Source organism: Girardinichthys multiradiatus, chromosome 12 (assembly GCF_021462225.1).
Source record: "Girardinichthys multiradiatus isolate DD_20200921_A chromosome 12, DD_fGirMul_XY1, whole genome shotgun sequence".
NCBI classification, from domain to species: Eukaryota; Metazoa; Chordata; class Actinopteri; order Cyprinodontiformes; family Goodeidae; genus Girardinichthys; species Girardinichthys multiradiatus.
This window is the reverse complement of record NC_061805.1, coordinates 42058110-42068205: the sequence shown is the minus strand read 5'-3', so window position 1 is coordinate 42068205 and position 10096 is coordinate 42058110. Positions and strand designations below refer to the sequence as shown.

The following is a 10096-nucleotide window of genomic DNA, read 5'->3' as shown; positions in this document are numbered from 1 at the left end:
GGTATTTTACTTTATATCAAATGAAGAAAAGAACTTTAAGCTGTGATTTGCATTAGTAATGACGTGATTTGATATATTGTACAATTCTAATTGTGTTGTTTGTGCTTTTCATTCTTTTGATGAGTTTCTTTTAGCTTTCATGTCTTTTTGCCCTGGAACTAGAATAAGGTGTTAACATCCTCAGGGTACACCAAGGCTTCAAAAAGTTACATTTCAAAAGCGCCAAAGGATTCTTTTTATATCGTTCTTACAATTTAAGGCAAAGACTAATGCAGGCCAGCCCCTGCACCCTGCTCATGAGCAGGCTGAAACAAGGGTCCAACACTTTTACAAGAAACCCAATGGTATAATGATATTCAAGGTATGCCCAATGAGCATTTTTACTTTAAAATGGCTGCTAGAATTAGCACGTGTTAATTCTGTATTTTGTCTTTTAAGTTTATGTATCAAAATTAAATTAGGAATAATCATTACAGGTTACATAACAGGATCAATGAGTTTATTTTTCCTGCAGTTGGAACAATTGTTGCTTTTCGGACAGAAATCACCCAATTTTCCCTCGATCGGCAGGTCAAATACAGTATTGTCTATTTTTTTTCCCTATTCATTAGATCCATCAAGAAGTCACAATAGTTTTTGGTCAATAAATGCACCAACCAACAGCTTTTATACACATTTTAGCATTTAATAAAAAAATCAAATGAACTACAGGGACATTTTCTTTAATGCATAACTGTGGACGACTGATTTATCCATAATAACTCATTTACCGTTGGATTCAAATCGAAACGTGTCAGATAATGCGCAACACATATTTTCTCCTACGTGTGGTTTTGTCATTAAAGAGGAAAAAACAAAATGGGTCTAAAAGGCGACCTTCAGTTTAGAGCTCACAGAATCGCATGGGACGCCTGATTGGTGCATTGTGCTGTGAAACTATTCTGTCCTGAATAAAACACTTCTTTTTAGGGAATCATGAATTTATTACAGAAAATGTAACATTTCAGACAAAAAAATCATTATCTATCCCTAGCAAAAAACTATGTCAGAAATAATGTAAAATGCATGGCTCGTTTGGAAAGACATATTAGAACTGAAACAACTCAAAAATACAAGAAAAGTACAAAAAACCCAAACGGTTTTAAAAGTTCAAAGGTAACATCCACTACCTTAAACTTTGACATACAGTGAGTTGGAACATAGGGAAAAAATACAGACATGTGATTCAAAATCTGCGCTGCTTGTTATAGTCTCCAGGCCCAGGGAGCCCTCTGGGGAAGCCCCCTTGACCTCCTCCAGGCAGGTTGCTGCTGCTACCTGACCCTGCCATCATAGGAGCACTCTCAGCAGCCATGCTAGCAGCACCTGCAGCTCCTGAACCTCCACCCAGGGAATTTCGCTTAATGGACATGCCGTGGCCACCCATGTGCATCCTCATTTCCTGCTCTCTGTTCTCAGAGAAGCCTCCCCTGAAGCCCTCCTGCTGCCTCTTCATCAGCTCCTCGTTGCGCAGCCTCATCTCCTCCTCTCTCCTCCGGCGCTCCTCCTCCTGTCGCAGCTCAGCCTGCTTCCTCTTCTGCAGCTCCTGGTTGTGGAGCTCCTCCATCCTCCGCAGCTCCTCCTGCCTCCTCAGCAGGTCCTGCCTCATCAGCATCACCTGATGCTCGTGTCTGGCCGCCTCCATCTCGGCCTCCAGCTTCTCCTGAGCCTCCTTCATGTTGCGGTCCACCATCTCGTACTGCTGCTTCTCCATCTCCATCAGGGCTTTCCAACGCATGGCGTACTCGTACTCGAAGGATCCTGGCTGAGCGAACCGTGGGGGCTGTTCACGCTCCTTGTGATACTGCTGGTTCTTGTTGATCAGTTTCTCCGACAGCCCCTCGTCCTCGTCGAACTGGTCCATGGGCTCCACGGTGATGGGCCGGGGAAACGCTGTGAGGAGGTAGGCGCTGTCACTGCATTTATCCAGAGCTTTTCTAGCTGCTGGCTTGGCGGTGAACTCCACGATGCCTTTCCCCGTGGGCCTGCCCCGATCATCCACTATCACCAGGGCCCTCTCTATCTGGCCGAAGACGGCGAAGGCCTCCTCAAGGAGCTCGTTGGACACAAACTCCGGTAAGTTTTTCACGGATAAAGCGGCACCGTGTGTGGCGAACCTCACACGGATGGGTCTGCCTTTGAACACGAAATCATCCAACTCCGCTCTGGCGATCTCCGCGATGATCCTGGTCTCCAGTCGGATGAACCCGAAACCTCTGTCCTTGTTGACAAATATCTCGCTGGCGTTCCCGTACTTGGAGAACAGCTTGACCAGATCCTCCTCGGTGACTCCGGTGGGCAGGTTCCCCACGAACAGCCTGCTCCGCTGGGTGAATGTTTTCTCTCCAGGTTTCCTGAAGCTCTGCGGGTCCAACGTTAAGGCCGCGTTGGGGTTGGTCTGCTCGCTAGGCTCCGGCTGCTGTCCGTTGCTGTTGGGCCCTTCGCCTTTGAAGTGGTTCCCCGGACGGTTTGGACCGTGGTTCTGTTGAGGGCCTCTGTATCCTTGCATGTTTTGTCAACGAATGTGTATTAAAAGTCGACCAAAACCGTGCTAAAAGCAGAAAAGTCTAAACAGACGGACGCGCACAAAGAGCTCCGAAAATGGCGACGCTATTGTGATCTCAACGATGTGCGACAGAATAAGTTGACGTCATGACGTCACCTGTTTGCGACTTTGCCAGGATTTTAAAAGACTGTTTTTTTCTTCCATTTATTTGCGAAATAGTATTATAATCAGTTATGGTAAGCTATGGCAGGAATGTAACATAGATCCCAAAGTAAAGACGAAACAAAGACATAAATATAAATAAACTGGGGTGCGACATTTAATATAGAGATGATGGTAATGATTGCATTTTACCCATATTTGCCTTTCTATGTCTTACGTTTTCACAATCTTATCACCTATTTCATGTAAAAAACGCCAGTGAAAGTTCATCCAAGTGTTGAATATAACTGAAAACTCATTTATCTAATTACATTTTTTAAAAGCCTATACATTAGTAAATATAGATTTCTGTGTTTGAAGCATTTATCTCAGTTAATTTTGAAAATCCACAATTCAGTTTTTCATAATAAGCTGAATATTACATATACAAGCTTGACGAGTTTGAAGGAGATTTATAAGATGTGGACTGAGCTTCCAGAGCCACCACACACAAACACATCCATGACATGGCTACAACTGTCAGATTCTTTGTGTTAAACCACTCCAGAACTAGAGACAATATGAGAAGTGTCTTATCTGGGCTATGGAGAAACAGGACTTAACTGTTGCTCAGTGGTCCTTTTTTCAGGTTAAAGTAAATTTGGCATTTATTTAGGAAATTTAGGTCTCAGAGACTGGTGCTTGAAGTAAACGGTGAGGGTTATTGATTTAGGAAGACATGTCTACTGCTGGTGTTGGGTCACTGTTTGCTGTTTTTTAGGCTTTTCAGCTGCTGGTAAACATGTAATAGTTTGCACTACACACCTTTAAGCTTCAGAGAGTAGGGAATTTTCAGTAGTTATATTTGCTTTTTAGTTTGGGGTTATAATCAATCTACTGAAATGTCCCCAAATGACTCCTGTTTTAGAATTCACCCCAGAACTTTGTTGTGTTTTCTTTCATTTACATCCCTTTTCACTTGTGTTGCTCAACTCTATTCTAAATCAGGCTATATGAGATCCTAAACAGCTTTTTTCGATTATTTTCCACTTAGAGTACAACAGAGTTTAAACCTTTAATAAGAGCAGTGAAATGGCCATTCTGATTTAAGACGTTTAAATAAATGCCAAACGTTGAGGTACTTTTTGTGTAAATTTCTGTGTACGTTTTTTTTCCTTTTTGGTCAAACTACTTAAGTATTTTTCGGTTGTTAGAACTGAAGCTGGATTTAGTGGATTTATATACTTTCGCGTGCAAATTAAAGTTTGTGAGAGTACAGATTTATCCATTTTATGTTTAGGTTTATCCGTCTGTCTGTTCTGCACTACGCTGTTTGCACAGGGCCCACCGTTTCTCGCGAGAATACACATTCGTCTCGCGAGCTAGTGACGTGAAAGTGTAATTTCGCGGGAATTGTCGTCTGTTTTGTTGACCTGGAGGAAAGTCGGAAAATACATCTTAACATCACATTTAAGACGGACAAAGCCTAACCCAAACCTAATCTCCAATAAGGTAAAGTCGCTACATTTTATCAAAATTACGGAAATGACCATATTGTGAAACACTTGCCTTCAATGTGTAAACTGATTCGCTGTCTGTTCAGGTGCACGGTGGACAGAAACTAATGCCAGTTTAAGTGATAATTAGCATGTTTTTAGGACCGTCATGTTCTCCGACCTGAGTGCTCAGAGGGGGGGCTCCTCTCTGCTCTGCCGCCCAGCCTCTGAGGACCAGGGACCGGTGTTTGAGAGGACCTCGCTGGACTACAGCCCCTCCACCGAGCGCTACAGGGTCGGCGAGCGGAGCTTCAGTCGCCAGTATGCTCACATCTATGCAGCACGACTCATGGAGATGAGGCCCCTGCTGTCTGAGACAGCTAAACACAAGTGGGGTAGGTCCAAGGGACACCTGAAGCGTCCACATTGTCCTCATATGTGCTGATTAGAACCTTCCTTCTCCGGTCTCTGTCAGGTTCAGATGTACACATCAGGAAGCTCTGTGATCTGGAGACAGGGGAGCAGTGTTGCATTGTAGGGACCCTGTTTAAGCGTATGGATCTGCAGCCATCTATTCTGAAGGAGATCAGTGAGGAGGTGGGCAAACCAAGCAAACATTACTACAGTGCATGCTTCACCTTGACAGAAAAATGTCGCATTTGATTGTGAAGTGGCAGAAATAAGATTCAGGGATTTATTTATTTAGTTTTTATATAAATAAACCAACTCTAGGTACAATTGCAGATGCAAGTTTTGTTTTTGTTTTTCGGTAATGTCACTAGATGCTTTGCACATCAAGACAATAACATTTTTTGCCCAGTCCAAAATGGCTCAAACGCAGTCAGATTAGATGGGAAGCGTTTGTGAATATTAATACGTTTTTTAACTTTTTTGTAGAGTTTCCGATAGATTTAGGTCAGGACTTCTTCCAGGATTATCATGTTTGTGGCTCCATTCATCTTCCCATTAATTCAGACCAGCTTCCCTGTCCCCTGAGGGGGGAAAACCATCCCCACTGCATGATGCTGCCACCACCATGTTTCATGGTGAAGACTGTATGCTCAGGGTGATTTGCAGCCTTAGTTTTCTGCTACACATAGTACACACTGCACATCAGATCAGCTGCACTTATGTTTATGATTGTAACACAGCAAATCACCACGGAAACATCAGTGAATCACAGTGGCTGTATAAGGCTTTAGGGATGCTTTGCTTCTGCAGGATCATGGTCAACGCTAGACACAACAATCCTGGGAAGAAAATGCAAGGGAGTTGAGACTGAGGTTCATCTTCCTAAACATACAGCCAGAGCTAGAATGGAAAGCATATATTAAAGCATATTCACATGTCACCCATACCCAAAACACTTGCAGCTGTAGTTGCAGTGAAAGATGGTTCTACTCATTATTGACTCAGGGATGCTGAACGCAAATACACGGCACACCAGCTTGCAAAACGTTAAAAACCATTTATCGTTTTCCTTCCACTTCCCAATTATGCACTACTTTATGTTGGTCAAGTACATAAAATCAGAATAAAATACATTAAAGATTGTGGTCTTAACATTTTAAAATGTGGAAAAAGTTCAGAGGTAGGGATGGGCAATTATCGTACCGTTTACCGTTATCCTGAAAATCTTTTTATCAAGAGAATTATCGAGAAAAATTTTGATTTATCGTGACAGAGATCAACTCTACATGATGATGTTCAAAAACCCCCCAAAACTAAAATTGTCATTTGGATTTTCAATTTCCCCATTTTTTGCCACTTTTGGTTCTATTAAAGCAGCATCAAATAAAACTTTTAAAGCTCCAGACAATGTGTATCAACAATAGAGCAGTGTTTGAAGTGATGTGAAGTCACAGCCATTCAGCTTATTGCTAAAAAAAGACTGCCATAGATTTTTAAATGTTATGTATCATCATTGATCTCGTTATCGCTATGAATACCACAAAATATGATAAACGTTTTGTCCATACTGCCCATCCCTATTTAAGGGCATAATTAGTTTTGCAAGGCGCTGTATTGTTGCTTGTGTTTCTGATTTTTGAGATTTATTCATTTTTCTCCAGCACAACCTCCTGCCCCAGCCCGCACGAACCAAATACATCACTGAAGCAGACGAGCTGATTCTGGAGGATGAGCTGCAGAGGATTAAACTGGAAGGGAAAATTGACAGAGACAAGTGTGTCACGGGTCAGTTTGTTACTGGATTGCACCACAGTTTCCAACACGGCTTCATTGGGATTGACTGTCTTTCTCACCGTCCCAGGCAGCGTTATTGCCATCTATGGAGCTGAGAAGAATGATGGCAAGTTTACAGTTGAGGACTTCTGCATGGCTGATCTCCCTTCGCAGGTACCCAGACCTGCTCTCAGCTCTGACAAGTAAGCCCACTCATACACTTTGAACATCCCAGCCTGTTTGTGATATTACTTTGGGATAAGGCAGTAGCACAAATATTCTTTAAATAAAATGATGAAAAGACAAATGGTTCCCTCCCAGAGCCAACCACGGGGGACCTTTTATTCAGAACGCAACTTGGTGTGTATGTGAAAATTCCCTGTACGGGGGCATCTTTGTATCAAGGGTTGGGATTCTTTGGATTTTGCTGATGATGTATTCAGAGTTGCATTCTGAGTAAAAGGTCCCCTGCAGTCAGCTCATTTGTCTTTTCATCAATTTATTCAAAGAATATTTATGCTACTGCCTTCTCCCACAGTACTGGCCTCTGAATCAGGGGTGCTTGAGGACCTACTTTGGACCCCTATGCTCTAACTGATCTGTCTGCTCAGGTTTGTGCTCCTGGCCTCAGGGCTAGGCCTCGGCAGCAGCCAGGCTGACAACATGTTGGGTCTGCAGTTGCTGGTGGACATGGTAACCGGTCAGCTTGGTGAAGCGAGGGAGCAGAGCGGGGCGGCGACGATTTCCAGGGTCCTGCTGGCTGGAAACCTCCTGAGCCAAAACACCCAGGACAAAGACGCATCAACAAAGGTGAAAAGAGCTCATCAATCTTATCTACAGGCATCTGCTCATGTAAAATCTAATAAAAGCGCAATTCCTAGAAGTCTTTTTCTTGTAAACTGGTTTACATATTAAACTATAAATATCTAAATCTTTCTTGTGTTATTATTTTTCAGGCCAAGTATCTTACTAAGAAGACTCAGGCTGGCAGTGTGGAAGCCATGCGTTTGCTTGATGAACTGCTGCTTCAGCTGGTGGTGAGTCTGCATCATTCTTCGGCATTAATGATCTCTTTACTATTGTGCCATTGCTGGACAAAGTAACGGGGGGCCATAGTTGGCAAGGTTGGAGAATTACGGTTGATGAGTAGGAGTTTAGTGATGGTAGATATTAGAAATTGTAACTGTTATCAGTTCATCTGGTTGGTATTTTTAATCACTAAAGGTAAACGATGTTAGAAGACATTGAAATCACCACACACATCATAAAAAAACTTTAGAGATTGCAATCAGCCGTGTTTCTAATAACTGTGACTGAATTAGGGTCGTGTAAAAATAACCAAAAGACTGAGATCCACATCTGGAAAAAAAAGCGTCCTCGACCAGTTACTGTTTGATTGTATATCTGATGTTGCATGTTATCTCCTCTTGCTCATTGTTAGGCATCTGTTCCAGTGGATGTCATGCCAGGGCAGTATGACCCCACCAACTACACCCTCCCACAGCAGCCCCTTCACAGATGTATGTTTCCTTTGTCGTCTGTGTACCCCACGCTGCAGCTGGTCTCCAATCCATATGGAGCCAACATTGATGGAGTCAGGTAGGCGGTGTCCTACATGAACACACTCTATCCCGTTAGAAATGATTGTTCCGACACGTTTGGGATCTGGTTTGGTTTCTTTTTGCGAAGGTTTTTGGGCACATCAGGTCAGAACATTTGTGACATCAGGAAATACAGCAGCATGGACAGCCATCTGGAGATCTTAGAGGAAACACTCCGGCTCCGACACCTGGCCCCCACGGCTCCTGATACTCTAGGTCGGTTCAAAGGGGAGAGAAATAAGTCGTACAGCTTTGTGAATCTAAAATATATAACGGGGTAATTACAATATTCTTTTTGTTTTAGGTTGCTACCCGTTTTACCAGAGAGACCCTTTCATCTTCGAGGAATGTCCCCATGTATACTTCAGTGGCAACGCTCCAGTCTTCGAGTCCAAGCTCGTTGAAGGTTAGTGACAGATGTGTGTGCAGGGTTCCTTCACAGCGTGGAAAAATGTGGGGTTTAATGTACGTGTTTTCCAGGTCAGGATACATTTGTATTCAGACCTGCAGGTTCAGTATATAAAGTCTGACAACTGTAGAGATAGCTGCCATAGTTGTATTTATACTGAGAACTCTGGAAAACGCTGCCAAAGAAAGAGGAAGGGACCCTATGTGACTGTCCATTTTACGTGCTCGCCACACAAATGATCAGGTTTGTCAGGATGGTCTTTAATTTTTGTCTCCTCCTGCCAGGTTCTGATGGTCAGGAAGTCCTTTTGGTTACCATCCCAGACTTCAGCAGCACCCAGACCGCCTGCCTGGTCAATTTACGCACCCTGCAGTGTGAGCCGGTTTTCTTCTCAGCCTTCTCCGCTGATGAAGATGAAGAAAGTGAGATGAACGTCAGTCATTAACATCAGAACTGTTTCCATCTCGGACCAGCTGGACTAAACGTTCCAAGCTTATTTTCTCACTGTCCAGGTCTAGTTGGTATAACTGATAACCCAGAGACAAGGACTGGGTGCTATAAAACACACACACTTGTTTATCATCAGTTTTATTAAGACAGAATTGTGCATTTGATCGGGCCGCCATAGTGACCTGCTTTTTACACAATAACGACTTATCATCCTGTAAAAACTGTTACTGACATGAGTGATGACAGTGTAAATAATTCAACTGTTTGTTTTTAACGTGTGTTCACAATAAACATATTTTCATTAAGCATACATTTACAAAAGGAACAAAAACACTTTGAACTGGACAGATCTTTCTATAAGCATGTGTTAGTTTTTAGGTGATGTGTAACTCTTTTTCACCATAGCTACATGTACATTCTCACTGCTTGTCTTATTTAAAAGACTGGGCTGACAACAAGGGCTACAATAACAAAACCTGTGGCCGTTTACTGAAACAAGCTGAGTGGTTTTGGTTTAATAGTCGTCGATCTTGTAGTTATAATCCAGGCCAGGCGTGAAGGATTCTCCCTCCCCTATTGGCCATGAGTCGTACCACGACGTTGTTGGAGCTGCTGTCGTCGTTGTCGTTGTTGTGGCCAACGTCGTCGATCTCAACGTCAGTAACTTCTGCTGCTGAATACGCCGTAAACGGGCAATCCTGAACCTCCTCCTCTTTTGCTCAGGACTTAAACCGGAGTTTGAAGAAAAACGGTTGTTGCCATCCATCACACCTCTGTGGTTGATTCTGCCTGAAGGGTTATGTGGTCTGGAGTTGCCGTAACTGAGTCGAATTGGCTTGTTGCCGTGAAGCGCCATGATCTGGGAAGAAGTCGACACAGACCTTTGTTATATTGCTGTGAGACCTGCTTGGAGTGCCTTGAACATTTTGCCACTTTACAGTGACAAACGTTAATGTAATTTTTATTGAGATGTTATGTGATAGAAAAACACAAAAGAGCATGTGATACAGAAGAAGAGGATACATGGTTTTCTGAAAATCCATACATTAAAGATGTCTTTTTGGGGTATGTCTCTACCAGCTTTGCACATTTAATGATAAACAATTGTTCCCATTCTTTGCAACACAGTTCAAAGTGAGTTAATAAATGTTTGAGTCTTGCCATAGAATCTCAATCAGATTTAGGTCTGGGCTTTGATTGGGCCATTCTAACACATGAATGCAGAGTTTCCAGAGTCGGTTCTAAAAGGTTGCCGTTCTGCGTCTTTAAA

General features: G+C 42.9%; 3 protein-coding genes across 4 annotated transcripts in view; 1 reads left to right on the top strand and 2 right to left on the bottom strand.

Moving 5' to 3' along the window:
- Positions 1–477: 477 nt before the first annotated feature.
- nono (non-POU domain containing, octamer-binding) lies at positions 478–2679 on the bottom strand. Its single transcript, XM_047381533.1, has one exon. It carries the CDS (start codon positions 2546–2548, stop codon positions 1226–1228), a length of 1323 nt encoding a protein of 440 aa, XP_047237489.1. The 5' UTR covers positions 2549–2679; the 3' UTR covers positions 478–1225.
- A 1250-nt stretch (positions 2680–3929) lies between these two features.
- Positions 3930–9136, top strand: pold2 (polymerase (DNA directed), delta 2, regulatory subunit). The gene is made up of 11 exons (XM_047381532.1): positions 3930–4198; positions 4345–4577; positions 4658–4779; positions 6255–6378; positions 6455–6569; positions 6978–7176; positions 7323–7403; positions 7808–7965; positions 8056–8183; positions 8272–8373; positions 8661–9136. The coding sequence occupies exons 2-11, from the start codon at positions 4352–4354 to the stop codon at positions 8819–8821; spliced, it is 1416 nt and encodes a 471-aa protein (XP_047237488.1). The 5' UTR covers positions 3930–4198; positions 4345–4351; the 3' UTR covers positions 8822–9136.
- Positions 8949–10096, bottom strand: part of aebp1b (AE binding protein 1b) — a 25794-nt gene continuing 24646 nt past the window's right edge. For both annotated transcript variants that reach the window (XM_047381529.1, XM_047381530.1), the window contains exon 23: positions 8949–9685. In XM_047381529.1, the coding sequence (XP_047237485.1) occupies positions 9341–9685 (345 nt within the window). In that variant the 3' untranslated portion in view covers positions 8949–9340. The remainder of the gene's footprint in view (positions 9686–10096) is intronic.